This window comes from Manacus vitellinus, unplaced genomic scaffold (assembly GCF_001715985.3).
Source record: "Manacus vitellinus isolate BGI_N305 unplaced genomic scaffold, ASM171598v3 scaffold_16_pilon, whole genome shotgun sequence".
NCBI classification, from domain to species: domain Eukaryota; kingdom Metazoa; phylum Chordata; class Aves; order Passeriformes; family Pipridae; genus Manacus; species Manacus vitellinus.
In genome coordinates this window covers 13456941-13483036 of record NW_021939189.1, presented here as the reverse complement: position 1 = coordinate 13483036, position 26096 = coordinate 13456941, and the positions used below count along the sequence as shown (strand labels likewise).

Sequence of the window (26096 nt, the reverse complement as noted above, 5' to 3'; positions counted from 1 at the left end):
CCCACAGTGTTTTTCTTGAATAAACTGTAGTTCCTGTGCATGTAACAATCCGGAAATTATTTCCCATACTGAATCATCTCTAAAACAATGATACTACAGACAAATTTTAACTTCGATTATTGATTTATTGACTACCTTTGTGTGTATGTGTTTGCTTTGTGTGTCTTGCATATTAAAAGAATCTATTTTTACTTGCAGTGTGTTTTGAAAATGTCTGAAAATTCCAGTGACAGTGATTCCTCCTGCGGCTGGACTGTCATCAATCACGAGGTACCGGTTTCAAATTAGTAAAGTTCTCTCAGTTTCAAAAGCACAAGAGAGCTGATCTGAGGCTTATAAATGTTGGGCCTTGGTTCCATTTCTGTTGGTAGCAAGCTGGTATTTAAGAGAAGGTTAAAAGTTCTTTTCCTTGTTTTGGGCTGGATGGACAAGTTGGAATCCTGTCACCAAAAGAAACAGAAAACTCCTGCACACCAGGCAGGATAAAGGAGAGCACAGGCTGCTGGACTCTGCTCAGATAAAAGGGAAAGGGTTTACAAATTGACTACAGCAGTTGGATTACTCAGCTCTGAGTTGCAGGCTTTGTTTTCATTCTTGGGATGGTTATTTTACACTGTAACCGCAAATGAATTATGCAGTCTAAATTAGTTAACATAACACAAGGTTATGGGATGGCAGGGGTTTGTCCAGCCAAAGCAGAACAGATTTCTGTTCCTGGTTATTCTTTCCTGGTTCAAGGAAATAAGAATGGGGAAGTACTGGTGTTTGGGAGCTGCCATTATCAGCATTCTCCTGGTAAGACCCCTTTGAATCTTGGATGTGAAGGAGGTAGAATGGATGAGATGGGTGGGTACCTTCATACAGGTGGTACCCAGGAAGGGGGTGATGTGGACTTCTGTAGGCTTCAGAGAAGTGGTTTGGATATTTAGGAAAGAGAGCTGTGACTTAGACAAATTTGGACTACTGTACTGTTAATTTCTCACATATCATTGTGACCTGTATTGGTGATGACACAGTGGAATCCGTTTCTGGATTTGTTTTGCACTGAGTTAAGAGAGGCAAGAAATGGCCATTGTCCAGATTGTGACTGCAGAGAACTGACAACTGTGTGTGCTGAACTGAGTGTCTGCTTTGGACAGAGAGGCAGTGCTGTGTATTGTTGGACTACTCCTGAGAAAGGACTTGCTAATTTTGTGTAGGAGGGTAGTGAGGTGATAATATCTTTTCTTGACCTCTTTGCTGTTACTGAAATGGAAGGGTGATGGAGGTCTAGCAACAGATACAGTGAATCAGAGTTCATGCATTCACACCAGCCTGCATGTTTTAAAGAAAAGACTACCTTACCCTATACTCAGGTAGCCCGGTTTCTTGGAATTTTAGCTAAAATTATAATCTGTTTTAAGCACTATTCCTAATGTCTGCCTTGTTGTAGAACCTGGGCAGACTGAATTTTTGTTATTCTTTTCCTTATTCACAATTTAAGAAACAAAAGTAGTGGTTCTTTCACACCAGAGAACAGTTGTCACATAGTAAATCTGTATACCTATCAATAAATCCCAACCAAACCAAACTCCCCAAATTAGTTTGTATTTTCTTTCCTGAGATTTCTCTCAGATTTTAGTAAGTTACTTATACTTGAGTTGTGAATTCCTGCAAAATTTTTGAGATTAAAACTGTGACACTTCTGTAGACAAAAAGAAGACAGATAGTTTGACAGTTTACTAAAGCAGGTAATTTTTGACGCTTTTTAAGAAAGGAACATACATTCTGCAATCACATTACAAAGTTATCTTATGCAGTTCTTTTTGAGGTATCTAATCTTTGTGAAGTACAGTCTCCTCTTAAAAATGAAAGCATACGTGTTTGCTTGAGTCCCTGAAATGAGACATCCAGGCAAACTGATCTGGAAGTATTACTACTACTGTAATTTCACACTTGCTGTTGCAAAAATAACTTATCTCTGTTTACAAAAACAGCTCAAGTTATTTATGGATCACAGTGACTTAGTATTTTTCGGTTATGTTTTGCATGTTTGTAGTTTTCTAGAACCTTACTTGTGTTCCATCAGTGCTTTTAAAGAAAAATTACAATATAAAGATTAAATATTTGGAATTGTCAAGCATGTTGTTTGCCTTTAGTGCCCTGGTCTCCTAGCATTGTTAATCTTCAGTTCCCGTTGTGCTCTGAGGGTGTTGTTGACTGGCAGCTGACTAATAACTAAGACTCCTTTCTGGATTAAAGACAGAAATCTAATTTAGAGTTTGTATAAATATTTGTTTTCCTTGTGTCAAAGATGTACTATTAAAGCAGCCATTCAAATTTGCTGACAGGAACTGAGATGGAGGAAAGTTATACATAGTTTTTCCTGGTAATAGCATTTATTAATGTTCATGGTGGTACTCTTGAAAGTTCCATTTTGGGGAGGTGATGTGTACTTACATAAAATACTTGGACATGTGTGCAAGAATTAGATCCCATATTCAGAACCTTCCCTGTTTCTCTAAATTCCATTTAATGAACAGGTCTAATAAAGGTAATAAAAATAGTTATTTAAAATACTTAGCATAGTTATTAGTTGATGCCTTAACTGCTGTCCTTTTTCCCCCTAGAATTGTTCTCCTCTGACTTTTTTCAGCCTTGGTCATGAGTATTACACACTAACAGTTGTTTTCCTCTAGTTAGTGACTTGGTGTTTCACTTGCTTTTTTTTTGCTCAAAATTTTCTTCAGTTTTAAAGGTTATTGTTCTTCTGTTTTTATTATTAATGTTCTGTTTTCTCTGTAACCTTTTTCTCCTGCTTTAGTGTTGGAAACCCCAGTAACTGTAATGTCCATTTAAACTCTTCACCTTCAGGGTTCTGACATAGAGACAGTGACTTCAGAAAATGGAAGCACAAATGATAATCATGAGTTTGTTTCAGAAGAATATGTTTCTTTGCAAGAAGAGGAGCAAGCAGTTGATTTGCAAGGTAAGATAATAAAAAAGGAGCCGTTTCATGAAATAGATAAGTATCTATTGTAGCATTGGCACAAAGTTAGAAACTCACAGTTTCTATACTTTGCAGACCTCTGTCAAAGTACTTGCTTCCTCAGTGTCATGGAAAATATTCAATCATCACCTTATAAAAGTATCTTTTATTGAAATAGATGAATGTCTTTCATTTTGTCAATACTTTGGATGTGTTACAGAGTAGTGTGCACTATTCTGCACTATTCACAACAATGCTGTTGGAAAATAGTTTATGGAAGTGTTATTGGTAAAAGAAGTATTCCTTTATAATGTCATAGATCAAATAAGAATAAATTGGAAGGAACAGTCAATCCTTGTACTGCTAAAAAATAACATTGTGACACGGTGTTAGTATTTCTTGAGTTGGAAGTGCAAGTCTGGTGCATATTAATATAATGAAAATCCTTCCACTTATTTTAATTACTAAATTTAATCCTACTGCTGTGTTATTGCTCTAAGACTATTGCTGTGAGAACACAGACATGACAGGTTCAGTGTGCAGTTGACTAAATTTGGCTATGTTTCCAAATTCCTAATGTCTCCATGTAGAAACAGGATTAGACACAGAAACTCCAATGAATATCTGGAAAATACTTGAATTACCCCAGCATAAAAATGTACTGTAGTATCAGCTTACAATATAGGGTTGTCTTTTTTTCTACCTGTGCTTTTCATTTATAGGTTACTTGCATTATGATCAGTATGAGAATTTGGATTTAAGTGTCCTGGATTCTGATATTTATGGAAGTATGTTAAAAACAAGATTTAGTGCCTCTGATACAAGCACATAATAGAAACCTGTCACAATTACATTTATTTTATGGGGTGTGGGCATAATTTGGGGTTACTGGTTTTAATTTCATGTTTGTTTGCTTGTGTTTTTTTTCCTCTTTTTATTTATATAGCTCAGTGCAGCAATGATGAAGAGATACCAGTGGTAGATAACACTGTGTCTGGATTTGAGGAAACTCAGACAGTTCCAGAGGTAAAGTACATTCTGTCATTCAGAAGCTTCTCTAAGCCCCATCTGACAATGGCAAGAAATGTTTTGAAGGCATTAAAATGAAGATACAGATTTTTCCTTTCTTAAAGCTTTAACAAATCTCTTTTTAAAAAAAATTACTTTATATTGTATATACCTGAGTAATTTTCACATTGTCCCTTTCCTCAGGAAAAGAAACAAAAAATTCCTGACGATGGGTCCTGTGTTGGAACTATTAGTGATGATTCTGACATTGTTACACTTGAAGCTCCAAAACCAGAAGAAACTCAGAGTCAGGAGGAAGCTCCAGCAGATGGTGAAGAAGCTCAAAGTTCAGAGGATTTTAACATGGGTTCCTCCTCTAGCAGTCAATATGCATTTTCCCATGTAGAAACTGGTAAGAGCAGGAAATCACTAAGCAACTGTTTGAAAATATCACCAAAAAAAGACCCCAAACCAGTCTTTGCTTAGGGAACCTTCTTTGTGTGGAGAGGGGGAAAAAATAGTGTCCAAAGATTTGGAGTCTCTAGAAAAACTTCAGGTGCCCTCACACTAAAATTTTGTCTGAATGTATGTCTGCAACCTTTTTTTTTTTGAAGTGATCTGTCCCATTAAGCATTCACTGTTTTAAACAGAAAGTAAATTTGTAGCATATCTTGAAGTAAAATTCTCCTGGCAATTTTTTTGGCTTTTATAGAGTTGGCCTAAATGAGGAGCAACTGGGAGAGAAATGATTTTTGGTGCCATGAGGACTAATAGCAGCATGACTACAAAAATTTACCTTCATAGTTACATAGCATATATATATATATAAGATATTCTCAGTACTTGGTTGGAATAATAATCATATTCAGGAGGAGTGATATGAATATTGGTTCAATTAAAAACAAACAAACCTCTAAAAGAACAAAAAAACCTCTTACTGTTGTGTTGCTCTTCTCTAGTTCTGCAGTTTTTCTCTATGATTCTTTTTGGCTGCTTGTTTGTGGTCTTTCCTGTTCCCTTTATGCTCTGTAGCAGTTTTGTGTTGCTGATTCTTACTCTTCAAATTAAGTTTATTTCAAGAGCAGGATTTTACTTAAAATACTGTTTTATCTTAGAAATAGGATGCAGCATCCTTTAATGTTTATGTATCTGTTTAGTATCCATTGGAAACAGAAAATGACAGCATCTAGTTATAACCAGTGATGATTCCTAACAAAGCAGTTGCCTTCTTTGTCTTCTGGATGACCTGACTTAATTTCTAATTTAAAATTTAGTTGACTTTCTTTTTTTCTTTTAGGATGAGTTCTAAAAATGCCTTTTTTTTCCCCCTCTATGTTTTTGTACACAAAAGTCAGTTGGCTGGAGAAGCTGAGGAAGATTCCTGATTGTGTAAGGGGATGGGGAAATGAGGTGAAAGAGCATGTGTCTCGCAGTCTTCCTTTCCAAGGTGGTGTGATTAAATTTGATCAGCTTTTGTAAAGCTGATTGCTTATGGCTTGCATGGAGTGTTCTTACAATTTTTAGTAGCAATCTGACTTGATCTTATAGTACTGATATTCCAGAGAGATGCTGAAAGCCAGTCCTCACTGGAGAATTGGCTAAGCTATCAGTGCTTTATTTGGTGTTCAAAAAAACTGTTAATCTTGCATGGAGATTTGGAACAGACATCAGTGAGGTTTGTACTACATTTTAATGTATGTGCTTGACTGTTTAAATTAATGGTTCCTGTTGGATTCCAAATCAGTGTGTGACTGGCAAAAATAATTTCTTCCTTCTAACTTAAGCTGATTTCAGCATGGTGTCTAGTGCTGCTCAGTCAATTGATCAAGTATTGCAGAAAATATCTGGAATACTTTTGCAATTATTTTAAATGCCGAAGTTTTAGCAGTTGACATTTTCATGGTACTTTTTGGCAATGGAAATCTTTGCTATCCACTTCCTGTTGGGTTTTCTATTGTGTTGGAAAAACTTCAGATTTTTTCTAATGTAGATACTAAAATGTTCTGCAAGGATTTTCTGCCACCTTTATTTGCAAACCAGTTCCTGTTTAGACTGTCTTCACCATGCAGACAGAAATGTTTTAATACTGCTTCATGAATGATGTTAAACAAGCAGAAGTGCTCATATGCTGCATTGAATTGTATCTGGGCTTGAGTCATGTCTTGCAGGAATGTCAAGGAGAATCACATTCTTAACTGATGTTACTTCACCTGGTTTCTGGTGTAGATCTGACACTTAGTAGGAGCTGGAATTTTGGACTGCTATTGCAGTCACTCTTTGTTTCATCTGTAGTCCTTTCCATCCTGGGATTGTTAGAGTTCAGCTTTGTACTGAGTCCTTACAGCAGCTGTAAGGCAGGGTCGTGCTGGTCTAAAAGTGTAATTGCTATTGACAACTTGCCAGTAAGTGCTTATGAATGGCTCTAAGTGTCTTACAGCATTTTGCTTTCTGATTGTCTTTTTTTTCCCTTTTCTGTTCTTTGCTGTCCATGTATATCAAAGATTTTCTCATTTGTCTAGAAGCAGCTTGTTCCTTAAACCACTCGTGTTTAAGTTTCTTCAGTTGTTGAAAACCCCCAAGAAACCCCACAGATAAGCAATAGTAACACCTGTTTTACTAAGTCTGTCCTGTATATTCCTCTGTAATGTCTGACCTCTGCATTCTAGTAATGCATTCTGAATGCTTGTCTTTATTTTCCAGGACTGGGAAGTGTGCATCTGCTTAAATGACTGATTTTAAAATAGTGTCCTTCTGTACCAAGCTATATAAATTCATTTAAGAGTCTGGATATCTAAGTCGCTGTTTAAGTGATTTGTCTTTATTGCAAAGTGTACTTGGTTGGTTTGGCTTGACTAATTGACTAAAATGGATTTTTTTAGGAAGGGGGAAAGCTGTCTTTCATTATCTGGCATGTTGCTTGTCCATGGACTCAGAAATTAGACATGTATTCCATATACTAGTTGGTAATCTTTTCTGTGCTTGATGTAATCACTTCTATCAAGTTGTGATTTAAGTGAAGAATCTTAAGTGGTAATGCTTTTTTATAGGTGATAGCTAGCAGTGCTTGGCATTCTTGTCTGTTCAGTGATGTGTGCATGGCTTTGCTCAGACAAATGATTTCTCAGTTGTGAACTAACTGTTCAAGGACAGTAACTCTGTACTTATATTTTTACATTTTGAGTGATGATCTCTGATATAGAAATGAACACCCATATTTCTAGAAGGGACATTAGTACTGTGTGATTGTGAGCAGCAAATTTAGTGTCTGAGCAGGAGCACTTTGTCATGTGCTGGAGGCTCCATTGATCAATCCCATTGAATCCATTTCAGGCATGTGAATGAGGTACAGCAATGGAGATACTTGAAAGCTACTTTTTAAATATACTACTGCTTCCCCTTGATATTTACCTTACACTTGAAAGTTATGCTTTTAAAGGAGGGAGATGAAATAATAATTACTTATGCACTGGATTATTTGAATTTATTTACGGTATATGCAGCAAACACTTGTACCACAAATGGGAACAAGCAATTACAGTCAGTTGTTACTTTCCTGGTTAGAATATATGGCTTTTGGGCCACAGACACATGAACATACAAATGGTATCATAAATTTTACAAAAATGCTATAAATGATATTTTTTAGGGTTAGAATTTGTTCTTATCTCAGATCTTGACCAATTCAATTTACCAAAACATCAGTCAGGCAATACAAGTGTTTTGGATTAGGAGTGTTAGGGAAGGACAAACAGAAAAGCACCCGAGCAGTTATTTACCTGTGCAGCAGTGGTTGAAAATGGCTTTTTTGAAAGGCAGGTAAAGATGTTAATAGGTAGTATGTGGCAGACATTAAAAGTAAACAAAATTGTGTATTTAAATAAATTTGTATATTGACTTTGAATATTTCTAATAGCTACATTAATAGAATTTTAGTGGAATTTTGTCTGCAGCTGCATGTAGGTCACAGAATGAAGTTTTTTGAGAGAATATAATAAAACCATGTTTGTCTTCTAGGAGGCTTTCTTTTAGCAAGCCTTTATGTTGCTCTTTTATTACTAAATAGTTCAGTCTTCATAGGTGCAAGAGAAGGAAAACTGAATTCCTAACCTTTCTACTTCACAAGAATTTGCAGAGGCAATACATGTAGATGCTTTAAGAGGCAGAATTGTCTGAAAGAAACACTTTCTAATGATTTAGTGGTAAGACTTATGGAAGTGCTGTACAGCTTTTTACTGATGTTTTCTTGATTCTCTATAATTTCCTTTAAAAAAAATAATTTTTAACTTTGGAGATGATGCAGTCTGTTCATAACACAGAGAATTTTAATTTTGTTTTATTTATGTTCTCTAAGATAAATGCCAAACACATTCTGCATAAACGTGATGGATTTTGATGCTCAGATCGGTTTTTAAAGCTACGATTAATGCATTTTAAATACTGTTCTCTGCTGTTTTTCAGTTTTTCCATCTCAGGCCAGCAGTGAGGAATCCAGTAGTGACGAGACCAGCAGCCAGTCCAGCCCGGCCGTGCGGAAGCGCCGCCCTCGGAAGCGGTTGGTGTCCAGCGCCGAGGCCGAGGGCGCATCCCCGGCTGAGCCGGAGGCTGAGCCCCCCAGGGAGGAGCAGCCCCAGCGCCAGTTCAGCAGTGGCCTTAACAGGTGCATCGTCCTGGCCTTGGTGATTGCCATCAGCATGGGCTTTGGGCACTTCTATGGTGAGTTCGTAGCAAACAAAATACACAGAATCAACAGGTTGCATTTTATTGGGGCTCTGATAGCTTTTCTCGTTCTCTGCTAACAAGCTAAACCTAAAAATGAGAGAAAGCAGCTGTTAATGAACCGGTAATACAGGGAGGTCCTTCAGTGGTGCAGCTGTGTTTAATTCAAACTACTTCAAAATTAAAGTAACTAAATAGAAGTTACATCTTGCTTGCCCTTCCAGATAGAAATTTCTTGTTGTTCTCATAATGCAGTGTGTACCCTTCATTTTCCACGTATTTTCTTTTTGAATAAATTTGTGGTAGTGCTTACCATTCCTAACAGCATTCAGAGAGTCATTTCAGGCTTTTGTCCCATATGTGCTTGTCTGGTAAATGTAAGAGCAAGTCACATTTTTCACAGGAGTTCGTAGTATCGATATTTTTCTCTGAGAAAAATGTGCTGTGTTTGTCCTTGCAATTCCAGAGTCATTTAGGGAATCCAGCATAGCAGCAATTTTTCGTTGTTCAGTGGCTTGCCTAAAGTTAAACACTACATAAATTGTTACTCCATGTAACAAAGCAGCAGAACTCATTCCATATGCCAATCTACCTAGTGCATTCCTGATTTTCTGAGATGCATGTGTTATGATAAAAGTGAGAGAGGACATGGCATTCAGTTGGAGGCTGGGAATATGATTCTCATTGGATTTGGTTTTGACTGATTTTTAGGGATCTAAGTTTTGACAGTTATTTTGAGATTTTTACTAATTTTCACTTGACCAATTTTTTTATTCTTAGGTAAACCTGAAGGTAAGAGCCATGAATGACTATTTGGGATGCTGTGCTTGCATTCAGATTAACTATTAAATTGTATGTATGTGTACACACACACCCATATATGTATGCATATTTACATTAAAAAAAATAAAATGATAAATCAGGTCTCAAGAATTGCTAGTATATGTGAGATTATAGGAATGACTAGTCCAGTAATGTAAAACACTTTTTATGTAGCAGTTGCAGCAGGTAGTAGTAATTAGTGCAAAAACTGATTGATTGATGTGTGTTGGCATGTTGGAAGCATAGAGGATCACAATGACTAGACCAGTCTGTGGTAGTGCTTGGTGGTGGTAACTTGAGATTTCAGTTCTGTTAATCACTTCACACTGTATTTAAATTAGTGTTAATGATAAATACTATCCTGTTAAAGAACTTTGGATGGATGAGAAGTACATTTTGAACATGAACTTGGGGGTCATATCTTTATTAAGGAATTCACTTGTTCATTAATTGAATCTGTACTTCAGAACAAAAGTTGTCATCACTGATGACAGTGATTGCAGCATTTTCAGCAGAAAGAAAGTAACTGTGTGGCTTTAGTTTTTGCTTCAAGTTAAAGTTCTCCATGATTATGTGATAATTGATCTTTCTACCACTAGAAAGGAAATCACATCCTACTTTCCATCTTCCTGTGCTTCAGGTTTTTTCTAAACACAGACTTGCAAAGAGAAATCCATCTCCCTAGAGATGGATCCATCTCCCTACTTTGCATTTTCATGATTTGGCTTGGAATGAATGTTTTCCTCATCAGTCTCATAATGTTAGGGTGATTGTCATGGAAGAGGGTTGGAAAGGGTTACTTTTTATGAAATTGCTTCTCTTTTTTTGGATTGATATCAGGATAGTGTTTTCCCTTTAGCTCAAGATCTAGGACCCCTTTAAGACTTTGAGATGTAGAAAACAACTAGGATTAGATCTTAATCAGTAACTTTATCCTAATCAGTATTAAACTGAGTTAACTGGCTTTATCATGCTCTAGGAAAGAGGTCTGAAAGAGGGCAAGCTTTCCAGGTAAAGCTACAGTTAAGTAGGAAGTCCTTGCCAGAAAAATGTCTCCTTATGGACATTAAGATATTAAATATTTTTCTTTCACCAGAATCTGCAAAGGGGACTATGGCTCTAATGCAAGGGATTTGGATAGATTACTTAAAGAATCTGAAGGATACTGTGACTCAGAGTACCAGCTGGAAACACAAACCAATTACTGAGGAATGGCACCTCATTATGTTCATTTTCAGTGTTGCTAAATGTCATTTTTGCTTACTGTATCTAAATTATGATTTTTGATAAGGGAAGAAAAAGAGCTTTAAGTGTTTTTCTGTAATTCAGGTTCCTCTTAGCATGAACCCTTTACACTAAATGATGATTTTTCAGATGCAGTCTTCAGATTGTTAGGATCAATGGAATTCTTCAAAAGTATCTGTCAAACATAAAAATTAAAACCAAAGTTACTGTCAGTATTTTTAAATTAACCTGTGCAAGGATATATGCTTCCAAAAAGTATTTGCTAGGACTCTGCAAACTTAAAATCATTTCTGCAAAAACATTGCTTCCCCTTAGCTGAATTAAACTATTGAAGTTCAACTTGGTTTATATACCACTGTCTGTTCTTAAGGTCACACTTGACAGTAGGTTAAATTAAAATTAAGAGAGCACAACATGCTTCAGTGTAATAGTATTTATAGTATTTCTTCTGTTTAACAATACATCTCCCCCTGCCTTTAAATACAGAGATGGAACTCTGCACATGCTGCATTGGTTTTGAATGAAATACTTAAAATTGCTCTTGCCTTCTGCTCTAGACTCAATTCATGAGACTCTTAAAAGCAAATAAATAAAAACTGCATCAGTGTGAGGATTTAGGGAACACATGCATAGGTGGGGAAGTACCAGTCAAGAAGTTGTCCTTGACAGAAAAAAAAGTGGTGTCTAGTACAGCAAAGACATTTTTTTCTGAGAATCAGTGTCTCAGCCTTTGTCTGACAAGTGAAAACCAGGATATTTGCTTACTCTTGAGCCTTTGCTCATGGATAAGGATGACAGGGCAGGGCCTACAGTACTTGTTGCTTTGTGAGCAGTGTGCCATAGTTGTGTTTCTGCATGAAAGTTTAAATACTGTGCTAATACTGTCTTATTCATGTAAGTTTACTTAACAGTCAGTTGTTGTTCTGAAGTGAATAATGCATGGATCAGTGGTCTTCCTTTTATCCTGGTTGACTTGCATGTTACTAAAAAAATTACAAAGAAGTCACACATATTCTTTCCTGCACAACTTTTGTTGTTTTGGATCTAGCTTGTTTCTGTGTAATGTTCCAAAATTCCTTTATTTGTCATCAAATAAAAAACAGTGTAGTAATTAATTTTTGGATCTGAGAAATTGTTTATTATTGGAAGAAACAGTTGGTATGTAACAATGTGGTTTTATAATCTTTATTTTGTTACAGCTAAACAGTTACTAGTAAGTACTGGGCAGAAATTTGCAGAGAGAATGAAGAGGATGTTTAGGTTCCTCTGTTCCTCTGACTACTTACTCTGAGTCAGTCTATCAAAGGAAAGTTTTTTATCTTTGTAGGTACAGTTCAGATCCAGAAACGGCAGCAGCTGGTGACAAAGACACGTGAATTCAAAGATATGAAAGATGACCTTTACCAGTGCCAACAAGAGCAAGGAGATCAAGTGCACCACAAAGTGGGGGTAGGTTTGAGCTTAGCTTGAAGTCATTGCATTATTCTGTCATTATGTCTGTATTTTACACAGTGAAATTAATTCATCACACAAATCCATTAAATTTTTGTCTTTAGTAAATTCTTTCTGAGAACATAGTTTTTCTTTCTCTTGAATTCTTGAAAGAGATTTATGTTGATCAAATTTGTTTAAACATACTGTGTTTTATGTAGTCTAGGAGTTATCTGGACACAGGGACTGTCTCTTTTCCTGGGACAGAATACCAGATTGTCATTAATAAAGACAGCAGAAGTAGAACATGCTGCTAAAAACCTGTTATAGGCTGAACCTACAGGTTTTGTGAATTTGCTTTCTAAATTATCAATGATTATTAATTTTTTAAATACTTTACTTGTACTTTTGGTTTTTTTACTGTTACCTCAGTCACAGAGAAGATTAGAGAGTGCTTTGTGTATGTGTGTTATTTTTTTTTTTTTTTTTTTTTTTTAGTTTTCTTTTATGTGGCTGTAAACAGCATTTATACATAATTCAGTATGTTCTAGAGCTTGTCACTGGTGCCAACAGACTGGGGAGATCCTTTTGTGTTAAAATATAGTTACATGAACATGTATTTTCAGCCACTAATTTGGTTCAAAATCAGTGCATGAAGTTCTGCCCCAATTGTTGAATGCCCATACTTCTAATTTATTTGGATTTGTAATCTGTAAATGCAGTTTGCTGAACATAAATCAGCAGCAAACATGCACATCTTGAATTCCTTTTAGGATGTTACAGTTCATGTACCCAGCTGACTATCCTTCAGCCAGTTAAACCACTACAAGCAAGGGGTGATGACCTCTGGTTGGAAGAGGGAGTCTCTCACATGGTCTTTGTTGCCAAGAAAGTGTTTGTGTGATAAACAAACTGAGCTGAGGTAAACAAACCAGCTCTATTTTTGCATCCTGCTGTGATATGTTTGACTGCATCCAAAATGACAAGTAAACTCTGTTTGGGCTACCATGGTTTTTCATCTTTCTAGCTACAATTGTAACAATTCTCACTGTAGTATTTTTTCTTTTTTTTCTTTTTTGTTTCTTGTAGTCACTCAAGGGAGCTCTTGCCACATGTTTGACCTTTAATGAGGTGGAGAAGAAATCCTTTGATTCTCAAAAAAAAAGCCTTGCTGCAGAAAATCAGCACTTAAGAGAATCTCTAGAGAAGGAAGAAAAAGCTTTGGCCTCACTTCAGGAAGAATTAAGGAAGCTAAGACAACAAATTAGAAACTTAGAAGATAAAGGCACTAGCACTGAATCTATTGTAATGGAAAATCAGAAACTAAGGGAACATTTGGAAGAGGAAAAGCAAAGAAACAACAATTTTCTCAGGCAAAAGGAAACACTCTTTGCAGAGGCACAGATGTTAAGGCGAGAACTGGACAAAGAACGTCATGTTACAGAAGCTCTGAAAAAAGAACTGGAACAGTTAAGTTCTCGTCAAACACCTGACAGTGCTAGTGATGATGATGATGATGATGATACATTAAGAGAAAATCAGGAAATAGAAACTCTACGAGGAAGACTAATAGAACTAGAGAAAAAGCTGAACTTCGAGCAACAACGCTCTGATTTGTGGGAGAAGCTGTATGTTGAAGCAAAAGACCAAACTGAAAAACAAGAAATTTTTAATGAAAATGGACAAAAGAAAGGTGCTAAAGGGCAAAGTAAGAGTAGAAAGAAATCAAAGGAGACATTTTTTGGTTCGGTTAAAGAAACTTTTGATGCTATGAAAAATTCCACGAAAGAGTTTGTAAGACACCATAAAGAAAAGATTAAGCAGGCTAAAGAAGCAGTGAAAGAAAACTTGAAAAAATTCACTGATTCTGTAAAGTCTACATTCAGACACTTCAAAGACAGCACAAAAAACATCTTTGATGAAAAGAAGTCATCAAATGATAAAAGATACGAGGCACACAAGAAAGCTCGAACTTTTTACCGAGACCATAACTCCTACGAGAATCAGAAGCACACACATTACAGGGGACCCAACATGCCAAAAGATTTCAAAAGTGGAAGAAAACATCATTTTACAACATTTGAAAAAGATGCAGATTCCCAGAAATGTCTCAGTGATGACGTGTGTAATAGAAAACACCACTTTGTCCCCAAGGGCTGCTCTGGTATTTTTGAATGTGCTCATCAGGAATTCATCGGTCTCTTTAACAGAGTATCGGATCCTATCAGGGTGGATGAATTTAACCGGCTAATGAAGAAGTATTTGCAACAAGTTGTACATAACTTTCATCACTGGAGAGAACTAGAAAATTTCATCAATAAGTTTTTTCATAATGGGTTATTTATACATGACCAGATGCTGTTCACTGATTTTGTCAATGATGTCAAGGATTACCTGGAAGATATGAAGGAATACCAGAGTAATAATGAGAAGGTTTTTGAGGATTTGGACAAATACGTCTACAGATACTACTTTCATTATGATAATTCACCCCAGTATGGACCCAGGTGTGTTTCTGTGTTTCCTGAACTTGATAACACAATGAATTAGTTTTTGTAAAGACAAGCAGTCTCCTTGTTCTAATAGATGCTCTTCAGGAGGGTAGATAGATAGACATAGACACTACAAGACTTTCTGAAGGACTTGGTGGAAATACTTAATTGTGTTACATAAAGTGGATCTGTAGTACCTTACATATAAATTTTGTGTGTGTAAATAGCACAACTTAATATTTCTGCTGGGTTCTTTAGAAAACAGTGTAACTGTCAGTAGGATTTCCTTAGACTGAACAGCTCTCATTGCCTGCCTGATGGAATGAATAACTGTCTTGGAGGGAGCATTAACTAGGACTTTATTGTTGTCCTTCCCTGAATGAGGTTTTTGAATATATTTGAGCAGTCTGAGTCCTGTTCTGACAGGTATATTCCCTGTTGGCTTTTCAGGAATTTCACTACTCTTGTAGCTTAGTCTGTAGGCCCAGAGCAGAGTTCATCACATAGCAGGCTTTAGTCCAGGTCCTGACCCTGACTAACTTTTGTTCAGACTTGCTTACAAAGGTCCTTGGCATGAATGTTTCCTGTGTTAACTTTCCTGTATCTAAAGGTATTCTCAGGGCTTCTACAGGGCACTTGTGGTGTGCAGCTGATACATGTGGTGGACTGTTAGTCCTGCAGACACTTTGGTGAAAGCAGGTTTAGCAAGCAGCCTTAGTATACTGTGTGGAACTTGTCTTTTCTGGACTACTTATTAAAAGCCACATAAAATATATACTTACCATTTGTCTTACAAAATTGGCTATATAGACCCTTGTGCTAGTGTTTATTCTGATCAGGTAAGAACAAATGCAATGTATAAACTCATTTATAATACATGAGAAGTTGTCCTTGTAGCCATAACAGAACCTTTTGTTCTGTTGGTATTTAGTGCAGAGTGTATTTACTGTTTAGATCAAGGTGCAGTTCTTCAGTCAGGTTTCTCTTTTGTGCTTGTATTGCTTATTAATTCATGCATTTCATTGCAGTTGGAAGTCTGAATTATTAAATACTTTGGGGGTTCTAAATATTATGTGAGGTAGTACTTTCTCCTGTAGAAAGCTGAACCATGAGGATGATAATCCTATTATCAGCTACCAAGTAGCCTTTTTAATATGTAGTTTTGGCAAATGCATATTTGTTATGTTTTTATTTACAGTCCAAATACATATTCCTAATTTATTATTAAAAAGAACTTTAATTTTTAATTAAATACTTAGTTTTTGAGAATTTATTTTAGTTTGCAGAAAAACAATTGCAAATTCGTTTACTGATAGTATTATACAAAAGTTTGTGTGATGAAAATATTCTTAATTTAACTTTGCAGAAGGCTAGAAACAGTAGTCATATGGTAACAGCCTGTAGGGTAATGGGACTGTTTGCATAAAAAAACTGCAACAGAGGAGCAGCAGTGTTTTGCCAGTGCTCTCTCCCTCTGTATAAATGTACTTACTGTACATGAAAACCTCTGAAGTGTCCATCTTTACTCAAAGCATCCTTTCCTAAGTGCCTGTAAAGTTTTCATTATTTCTGTAGAGCAGAGTGTAAGAGAGTAACTGAAAAGTAGATTGAGACCTCACAAGCCATCACAGTAGGAATAATCAAATAGGTGTTTACCTGGCTTTATTCTAAAAAGGTCTTTGGGCAACCAACTGCAGAGCATTTTTATTTTTAGAAAGCATTTCTTTTATGTATACTGCTTTATTGGTGATTTAAACAAACAAATTCCTCACACATGCTGCTTACAGGAGAAAGGACTGCTTAGTACTGATTTTGTTTTCAGTCAACCTCTGCATGTTAAAAGCTGCTCTTGGCAATGTAATTGTGTTTCAAAATGCTTTTAGATAGATGCTTTCATAAGAGTAGTAATAAGCTTTTGTTTACTCCTTGCAGTCGACCTAAAAGACCTTCTTTTACACAAACTGAAAATTCCAGACATGAAAAACAAGCTCAGAAGTACCATCACCGTAATAAAAGAGAAGGTAAATGGCATAAACATGGTCGCACTAATGGAAGACACATGGCAAACCTTGAAATAGAATTGGGGCAACTACCCTTTGATCCAAAATATTGAGTAATTTATTGTAAAAATAAGATTAGAATTCACATCCTCTCTGGAAACTAATCGTTTTTCAACAAAGCAGCAAGATGCAAGTTTTTTTTTCTGAATAATTTGATTTTTACACATTTTTGTTAACAGGCAGAAGTCAAGCTTTCTAATTTGCATATTCTGTACCGTTGCTTTAACTGTTCTTTGGAAGTGATGATAGTTGGGGTGCCAGCAGTATTGTTGCAGAAGCTAGGCATGCAATGACTTGTGTATGAAAAATATGCTTAATTGCATTCCAGTAGCGTAGATGATGCTTGAACCATGCATAATGTACCAACTATTAACTCCAATGTTTGATATACTAACTTCATCTCATCCTTCAAAAAATAAGTCTACATTGTGGTAATGTATTTGTTAGTGTTTGTAACCTTATATTTGCTTCCTGTCTTCGGGGGGTGGTTCCAGAGCCTATTGAATTGTGAAGAATTTGCTGTGCTGCATTCTAATCAGCTTGCTGATTTAAACACTTGAAATGTCTTGCATATCTGCATATTGTAGAAGAAAAATAAAGAGACATTGTGGGTAAAAGTCTTTATTTATAAAACAAACTTAGCATAGCCGTACAGTTCTATAAAAATGGTCCAATCTTGTCTATTTTTTAATTGTGTAAGTATTTATATGGTAACTTTGGTCTTCCCAATGTTTTCTAGTGTTGTAAGGTAGGTCAGCAACCCCACCCTGCCCTGTTGCTGCTGAAGTTGCCTTTGGGAGGGGGTTTCTGTGTTTCCAGACAGCCAGTGGCTGCCTGATCAGAATTCCCATTCAACTTACCCAGTTTCAGACTCACTACTCTCTCCTTTCTGCAGTATGAGATCTTCTAAGCACAGTTACTGCTGTGCAAAACTGATCTCATTAGCTCTCAGTTCTAGAAACTCTTCAGGTATGATTCATTTTGGCTTTTCTCCTGTAAACAAAGATGTGGCTTCCAACTCGTCCTTGAGGCACATGAGTATGAAAGACAGTGGCTGCTTTCTCATAGCCCCTTACAGCTAGAAATGGTGATATTTCCTGTGAACAAACACACATCAGTTTACAGTCAGAAAGTGCAGTTGGGAGCATAAGAACCAAAGTCTTCTGGAAGGCATCAGTTCAACTGTCCCTGGGAAGCTTTATCCTTTATTTTAGGAAAGCCTGCTAGGAAAAGAAGTACCTATCCTGTTTGATCCTGTCCGGAGTGGATATTCACCAGACACCACTGTTTGAGTGCATGGACTTCATTAAAGACTTGAGAGGGTAAAAGGTACTGTGACTGCAGGCATTTTTGCTTTTCACTGTTGCTTAAAAGTGCAAGGTCTGGGAACAGATGGCACATTTATTTTAATATGGATTGAGGAGAATTCCATAAAACATTACTTTGTGGCATGAATTCTCACAGAGGAGAGGGCATATATGAACATGAAGTGTATATCACTGGAGTGGTATCAATACCCCATGTGCTAGAGGGTTCAATTTTAATTTAAGCTGTGTTTTATTAAAAAGTTGTGGACAATAATGTTCAAAAATCTTAACTACAACTCTTCTCTAATTTATTTTGTATCCTCAAAAGTAGCTTATTTCATCTTGCAGTTACCATACCTGTTCTAGCACATTGAAGAGGATCAAGTGACTGGGTAATAATGTGTCATTGTAAAACTCCTTATTGAGCCAGCCAAGTGGATTAGAATAAAACACATCTGCTTCATCAATATAGTTCTCATTGCCAGTTAGGTCTGGGGGACACTGAAGGAATCTCATTTTTAGAGGACAGTGAACGTGACTAGGGAAAAAAACAAAAACATGTTTCATGATAAACTGATCAGTATCTAAGATTTGAAATAACTCATCACTTTAAAAGACACCTCAGTCAAACCCAAAATTGATTAGGTTCTTTTCCTCTCAATCATATTTTCTTCCCTTCAGTACTTCATACGAAAGCAAAGTAGAACAAGCAGATTCAGCTCCAAATTGCTGTGACTTTGTTGTTTGCAGTTCAGAGAAATTTTATCGTAATAAAAATACCATCTGCACAACATCAGTTTCTTAAAAAGATACTTTTCCATATCAGCTTCACTTTAACGTTTTGTTTATTTGCCAGGATCTACTGCACAAGCTTTTGGAATAGTGATCTCAGTCACTGTAACTGTATTTCTTTACTGCCTAGCAGCAGAAGTAAATGTAAAATTAATACAGTTTGATTGTAACAATTAGTACCATAATGAAGCAGTGTGATGTACTTGGAGAAGTCATTAGATTAACTGCATATCCTCATACAAAGCTATTACAAAAATGAATAAAGCTCAGATGCTGGATTTTATTCTGTGGTATAAACATTTGGCTTATGTCCCCTATTTGTTCTGTATTAACTGCATGAAAAATCAAAACTCTTCCTGTAAACATTTATCTTTCTCAATTAAGCTTTAGAAAAAGAAATCTTAATTTCTGATAAAGTGTATGGATTTTAATATAGTGCACTGTTAACTCTTTCAATACCTGTAAAGTGGAGTAGAGTGGCACGGCATCATGATGAAGACAAAGGTTTGTGACTGGTCAGAGTTATGACAGAGTTGCTGTATGTGACTCATAACATCCAGAGTGCCTCGCTGGTGAATCAAGCCTGTGTACAGGGCTGGCAGCAGATTGGATAAGAGCAGGAAGCTTACTGCAGATTTCTTCCATGCTTTCAGGTGTTTCAAAGAATATCCTGTAGAAACATTTGAGTAAGTTTGGGAGATAAGGAAGTACTAAAGTTTCACACATTTTTGAAAGTACCATAATATACTGGCAAACCATTACTCAGTCAATAACAGTACTTTGCTTTCAGATACTTTACTACAGTGTTCTTTGAGTCTTTACTCTTTGAATGGAAATTCAAAGGTTAGACTTTGCCCTTTTCAACTCTTGGATTTAACAGGGTAAATCTTAAGCCCACACCTGTCTTCTGAAGTACAGAAATACTATTTTCAAACCAGTGCTTTGTCTCTTTAGACTTTAGAATTTAGTTTCTTATAGTGAAAAACAGTCCATTCAATATGGATGAATGGCATGTGGCAACTTACTGCTGTGTTCTGATTCACGCATGTCTGAGTAGAGCCAGAATAAATGGTGCCTACATGTACATGGCTGTGTATTCTTTTTCTCCAAAATGCTGAAAGCTACAGCATTCCCTTCCTGTTATTAAATTTTGAGCTACTGTCCTTGGAAGAGCACACTCCTCCATTTTTTCCCATCTCCCATTGCTGCCCCTTTCCCCCCACTTTTCTTGAAGGAGCTAATAATGGGAGAAGATGTTTCTCCTGGTGGGAGATCACTGCAGAAACGTGTTTCTCACAACCACAACTTAGATGAACATGGCACAGACAACAGCTTTGTGTTGGAAACTCTTATTAAGTCATGTGCTTGTCAGCATCAGGAGATAAAAATATTTTACATAGCTTTGTGACTACCTGTACTGAATCACAAGAAACAAGCTACAGTAGGCCTGCTCCAGAAGTCAGTAACAAGCAAATTAAATTAGTCTTCACTTGGTCTGTTTTAACAAATTGTTTTTATCTTGGTTGAAAACAAAGTCCACAAATAAGTTTGTGGTTTAAATGAAAGTGGAAACATTCTATTAGAGGCATTTTGAGGGTTTTTTATTGCTTTTGTCAAATGCTCTGAGCTTATATTTGTGTGCTCGGAAATTACTTTGAAATTCATGTTGGGTTTTTTTTCTGCTTTTATTTATAATGTTTTGAGCAATTAAGACCTTTTTGTAACCACTGAATTAACAGAAGTAACTTTTGTATTTTTTTCTTTACTAAAGTATCCAAACATGATAAGGAGTTCTAAATAAATTGTATCAAGACCCTTGCAGACATGAAGGTTAAGAGGGATATTAACAATAAATAGTGGTTTGATTGGAATTGTTCTGCATGTGAAGTAGAACAGGTTCATCTTGCTGCTCTTGAACTAAGACAAGACTTATTACATATTTGATCTCAGCAGAGAGCAAAATTATTGAAATAAGATTTACTTTTGTTTAGACTAGCAAAACAGGTTAAAGAAAATTACAGTCTTCAGCGATTCATCAGTTTTGAACTTGTATTTGAACCAAAGCTGTACATCTTCATGTTCCAGAAGTTTTAATCTTTCCTTTGTAACATCTGAATCTAGAAAAGGGTTATTTTACTTTTTTAGTATTTTAATTTTTTTGTTGCATAATTAAAGGCATTTCTCAGGCATATTGGAAAGAACTGTGTGGAAAAATACTACAAAGGAGCCCGGGAACAAGATTTCACTGTAAGGTAGTGCTGAAAAGTTAGGAGTCACTGACACAACTGTCATATTTTTGCAGGCAGTACTTTTATCCATGCTAAGGATTCTCCACCTGTGTTATTGCTCTTCCTCATCTTTCCCCCCCCTATTTTTGCTAGCTGTAAGAAAAGGTTAGGCTAGTTCTAAGAATCCTTTCTCAAATACCTACATTGACTATTAACGGTCTCTCTTTGGGTAAAAATTGTATACAGGTAAAGTTGCAAGACATTTAAAACCAATGCTTACCACAAAAAAACATGCAGAATGGCAGTACTGGATAGATGAATCTGAATTCCTTGTGGCTCAGTGTGCTGGAATAAAACATACAATACTACATCAAGAACCTTAAATGCATCAGTTCTCTAAGTGCACATTTGTATCTAGGAAGTAACAGTCACCTCTGCTAATACAACTTTACACTGTTTCCCATGTCAGCTTTTGGGGATTATTGCAAAACTTGTATCATGGGAAACAAACAGGTTCTTACAAGACTAAGGGAGGTTAAAAAGTCCTAAACCCAACAGAGCTACATCCAGTTTTGAGCTGGAGTGTAAGAAGAAATGGCATTTCTGGTCTTGCTACTATTTTGCTGCATCCTGTTACTACTGTAGTCTAATACCATTTATTGTTTAGTATTTATTTACTCTATTTTTTCTTGTCTGACAGTGTCTCTCTTGTTTAATCTACAGCTAATTCTGATGCTTTAGAAAAAGCTTACCTTGTACTTCTCAGCTTAAGATGAGAAATACATAAGACATGCCTTATGATAGTCAAGAGCTGTGTGTAGACTTGGGAATGGAGTAAGTTTTAGAGGCCTAAGAACCTCTTATCTTATTGGAGATGTACTAAACAACCAATGAAATGGTGTTTTCATTAACAGACATCTAGTAAACACAGTATCCTAATTAGTTCTGCTGTTGCTTAAACACCTGCTAGGTGATTGAGTATTGGTTTGGGTTTTTTTCTCTTTCGTTTTTCATTGCAGTTCATGCTGAATTATTTTATTCTTTAAGGGTCTAATCAATTCTAAAAATACATGTTTAGTAACTGTACAACAAGTAGTATTACATAAAATTCTAGGAATTGTTCTATAATTGACTGCATTTCTTGGAGTGTTTGAATAGTTTAGTTTCTGTCACTTAACCCAAATACTATGCTTATTTGTTCTGGAGAGGACTTGACCCTTCAAAAGAACACAACCAGTAAGAGGTAGTAGTTTCATTTAGGAGAAATTACCTGTACACCACCACTGTCCAGATCACAGCCGTTAGAAAGATGCGGTATCTTTTTGGTGCCAGCACACAGCCATGAATAAAGAAGGGCAGGTGGGCACCCAGGATGACTGGTAGTCCCTGAGTGAAGTACCAGTGCCAAGGATGAGATCCATAAAATGTTCCTAAATTCTGCAGCACGTTGAATTTCAAGAAGTTCAGCTGAACCAGTACCCACTGGGAGATGGGGGAGAGTTAAATACAAATCCAAAGTCAAAACCAACAGCTACATTGAATTACACTGGTCTTAAATGATACAGTGTTTTCATTCACACTTTGGGGTTTTTTTTTTTCCTCTTAAGACTCATTATGGACTTCCTATATTCAGCAATTAAACACAGAAGTGTGTAAGTTTGTTGGTAACTCTTGATAGCTGAACGTACTGATTTTATGTAACAGTCCATCATTTGAAATAACTGCAAAGTCCGTGTTTTTAAGGGTTTGTGGCTTAGGATATATGTAGAAATCAGAGGGCAGGCACTGTCACAGAAACAAGTCAGAGAGTCTGAAACATCCATTAATGTTAAAATGCTAAACCCCAGCCTTCTTCTTATAAGTCAAGTTTAAAACAGCTTACCTCACCAAAAAACACACGGTCAATTATTAAAGAGGTTCCTACTGTGACCAATCTGCAAAAATGGAAAGTTCGTTGCACTGATATTGCCTGAATTGCTTTTGTATCTTCTCCAGATAGTTGTCAAAACTCCCTTATTCCTAATATTTTTGAGATTGTCCATACTTGTGGCCATTTTACAGGGGCTACTTGTTATCACCCGGTATCCTTGGCACAATCCCAGATTAAGGTGGAGTGCTGTTCATTGTCTCACCCTCATGAAATCTTTCCTAGTGCTATTTTGCAGAATATAAATCAACTGAAAGGAAACATGCCCCTTCTTTTGCAAAAAGATGCTGTTTGTTCCCTTGTTTTTTTAGATGGAATCAGCTTTTTGGAGTTGTCTGCCTTTGCAGTGGTAAAACCAATCTTAAAATGTAGCTGTGCAGAGTCACAGTTTAAATTCAGAAAGAACTTACCCAACTGGAATGCAGTTTTTTAGGATAAGGTCTGCTTTCCTCTGTTCTTGCAAAAAATGACTGAAGACCAAAGGCATCCATGGGATAACAGCAGTGGGACGAATAACAATTGCAAGTGCTACCAAAGCTAAATATTTGCAACTAGAAGGAAGAACATAAAAAACCCAGAAGCTTGGCAAAAGGTTTGGTCAATTCTTTTACAGACAGTGACATTTCAACAACTGAAATTCTGTCATGTCTCTGGCCAAAAGGGTTTCATACTACAGTTAACTTTGATTCTCTCAGTGCAGATACTCAGTTTTACTTGGAAGGCTGGAACTATAGAATTGCTTTATTAGCAATGGAGCTGCTAATTAGAAGCACATACTTGCTTTAAAATAGATGGCTGGTAAAGAAAGTTGTGACCACACATTCACCTATATCTGAACCCCAACAAAGCTTTTGTTATCTTTTCCCAAGTTACCTCATATTCCAGTTGTTTAAAATAAAGCTTCCCCTAAAGTCATAGTTTGCATAAGGAAACTGGGGAATAGTTAATTTTACATACAAGCTATAACATGACCTCAAAAAAATCTTTAGAGGAAATACTGTAATGTTCCTTCCATGAGATAGGGCTCCTGCTACGTGAATGAGGTGGCTTTGGTTGCTTTAGATTTTAAGATAAAAGCTAGCATTTTAAACAATATCATCCCAAGCCAGAATTGATCAGTAATGTTAGGAGAAAGTTTCTCACCTGTTTCCCATCTTGGAACCTTTTATTGGATAGTATGAAAGAGCAAAAATGGTAAGAATAGTTTCCATGGTGTTTGTGAGAGTTCTGGTACAGGAATACCATGTAAACCAGGAACACAGTTGGCAGAAGAACTGGAAATAATTATGAACAACATGTTAAAACAGGTTCACCTAAATGAAGGTGGTAATTCTTCAAGGTATGACTTATCACTTTGCTGTTGTTTACATTGCAAAACCAGTGTTTATTAACACGCATATTTCGGTAAAGGCTGTGACTCACCACACACTTTGCTGTTTCTGCATTTTCAAGGTGTTGTACTAGTGAGTAAAGCTTCACATCAGCAAAAGCAGCCAGCACTGCCTGAGCAAGCCTAGGGACCCAGATCTGTGTAAGCAGAGAGAAAACTGTACTCGCAACAAACCAAGTTAAATTCCAAGTTCTAAGAGAGGACTACTGAATTAGTGAACGACTGTTCAGGTATGGAAATAGTGATTAGTGAATATTCTCTCTAGATTTTTACGATTTTAAAAAAGAAAGGGTCCTTGGGTAGGACTAGTATTTCTGCCAAAACAGAGAATGTCTTAAGTTCAACTGAAAACATTCAGAGATGGAAAGTAGAATTCTTTGCCATTCATCTCCAATAGAAACCAAAGGGGCTGGTATTGGTTAGTTGTTGTTAGTGAGTTTAGTACAAATATATATTGTTAAACGCTTAGGCAAACTGAACCACTGAGCAATTATGATGCAGTGGCAAACCCTATCAGTCTGAAACTCCAGGAGATTGATGGAGGCCAAGAATAATCCTCTGCAGTTGCAGGCATCAGTGCTGTGACTGGGGATCTATGAGTGAGTTCTGCCTCCACGGGAAACACGTGCTCACTCATCTCTAGTTGCCAGATTCAAGGCTCTGCATTTCACCTGGACAATGATAAAAATACTCTGTGTTTAAATGCAATGCTTTTACTCACCAGCAGCTGCACATCATCCTTGCCCAGCAGCTGTAACGCTTTGTAAATGCTTGCAAAGATCAGAGGGTACGTGTAACCCCTTAAGCTATTTGCCCATTCCCAAGTCAGGTAACCATAATTATGAATATTAAGGATCACGAACAATTGAAACGAAAAGCTTCACTCGAGCTGTCCCGGTCGAGACATTTCCTTTCGGGCCAGAAGCGGTGGGGTATTTACTGCTGGTCAAGCCAACACTTCACTGCCGCGGAAACCTGTCCCCGAGCCTGGAAACCTGTCCCCAAGCCTGGAAACCTGTCCCCGAGCTCTCCCCCGCTCCCAGCACCGCGGGGGCCGCGTCCCCTCCGTCCCGCGGGGAACGATGCCGGGAGCGCGGAGGCCACGGCCCGCGAAGGATATTTGAAGACCATGCGATGCGCCACCTCCAGCGACTGCCAGTACTCGTCCGGGACGAAGCTGGTCCGGACGAGGACGCAGTTGAGCGCCCGCAGCGCCACGGCGAGCGCCAGCAGCGGTGCGGGCGCGGCGACACCTGCGGGGAGAGGCTGATCCGTCAGCAGGGTGCCTCCCGGGGCCGCGCCCACGTCCCTCCCCTCCCGCGCCCGGCCGACACGCTTACGCGGCGCCTCGCTGGGCGCGGCGGCCCCGCGGGGTTGCCGTAGGCAACGGAGGCGAGCGGCGCTTGGCGGAGCGGCAGCCGCTCCGGGCAATCGGGGGCGGGAGAGCCTCGCTCTCGCCGGGATTGGCGCGACAGGGGGGCGGACAGCGCCACCACTATCCGTCCGGTCACGGCGCAGGGGGCGGGGGGGCGGCGCTCCGAGCGTCCCGCGTTCAGGTGAGGGCCGCGGGCGCGGCGCGTGTGTGCGTGCCGGGGTCGGAGCTGCCCCTGCCCGTCGCTGTCGCCCGCGCTCCCCGCTGTCCCCGGCTCCCGGGGCGCGGACGGAGCCGCCGCGGCGGCCCCTTGAGGGCAGCGTGTTCCCGTGAGCCAT

At 37.7% G+C, this 26096-nt stretch overlaps 2 protein-coding genes across 8 annotated transcripts in view; one reads left to right on the top strand and one right to left on the bottom strand.

Annotated features, from left to right (window-relative positions):
- The window catches only part of CCPG1 (cell cycle progression 1), a 23563-nt gene extending 6163 nt beyond the window's left edge, over window positions 1-17400 (top strand). For 3 of the 7 annotated variants that reach the window (XM_018069773.2, XM_018069772.2, XM_018069770.2), the window contains exons 2-11: window positions 199-270; window positions 2854-2968; window positions 3915-3994; window positions 4181-4388; window positions 5328-5423; window positions 8435-8689; window positions 9473-9484; window positions 12087-12208; window positions 13280-14697; window positions 16615-17400. In XM_018069773.2, the coding sequence (XP_017925262.2) occupies window positions 211-270; window positions 2854-2968; window positions 3915-3994; window positions 4181-4388; window positions 5328-5423; window positions 8435-8689; window positions 9473-9484; window positions 12087-12208; window positions 13280-14697; window positions 16615-16795 (2547 nt within the window). In that variant the 5' untranslated portion in view covers window positions 199-210 and the 3' untranslated portion in view covers window positions 16796-17400. Of the gene's footprint in view, window positions 1-195; window positions 271-2853; window positions 2969-3914; window positions 3995-4180; window positions 4389-5327; window positions 5424-8434; window positions 8690-9472; window positions 9485-12086; window positions 12209-13279; window positions 14698-16614 lie in introns of all 7 variants that reach the window. The other 4 variants (XM_029958674.1, XM_029958676.1, XM_029958675.1 and 1 more) reach the window with 4 other exon arrangements.
- On the bottom strand, window positions 17348-26096 carry PIGB (phosphatidylinositol glycan anchor biosynthesis class B). The gene is made up of 11 exons (XM_029958796.1): window positions 25507-26096; window positions 25108-25225; window positions 24419-24523; window positions 24140-24270; window positions 23407-23547; window positions 22952-23003; window positions 22340-22551; window positions 21350-21414; window positions 19301-19511; window positions 18407-18587; window positions 17348-17839 (listed from the first exon to the last, which is right to left on the bottom strand). The coding sequence occupies exons 1-11, from the start codon at window positions 26094-26096 to the stop codon at window positions 17708-17710; spliced, it is 1938 nt and encodes a 645-aa protein (XP_029814656.1). The 3' UTR covers window positions 17348-17707.

Coding starts and splice junctions, on each gene's coding strand:
- PIGB (XM_029958796.1), bottom strand. CDS start 26,096: ATGGCTCACGGGAACACGCTGCCCTCAAGGGGCCGCCGCGGCGGCTCC. Junction 25,226..25,506: donor GCGCATCGCATGGTCTTCAA/ATATCCTTCGCG, acceptor TAATATTCATAA/TTATGGTTACCTGACTTGGG. Junction 21,415..22,339: donor TGGACAGTGGTGGTGTACAG/GTAATTTCTCCT, acceptor GTTTTATTCCAG/CACACTGAGCCACAAGGAAT.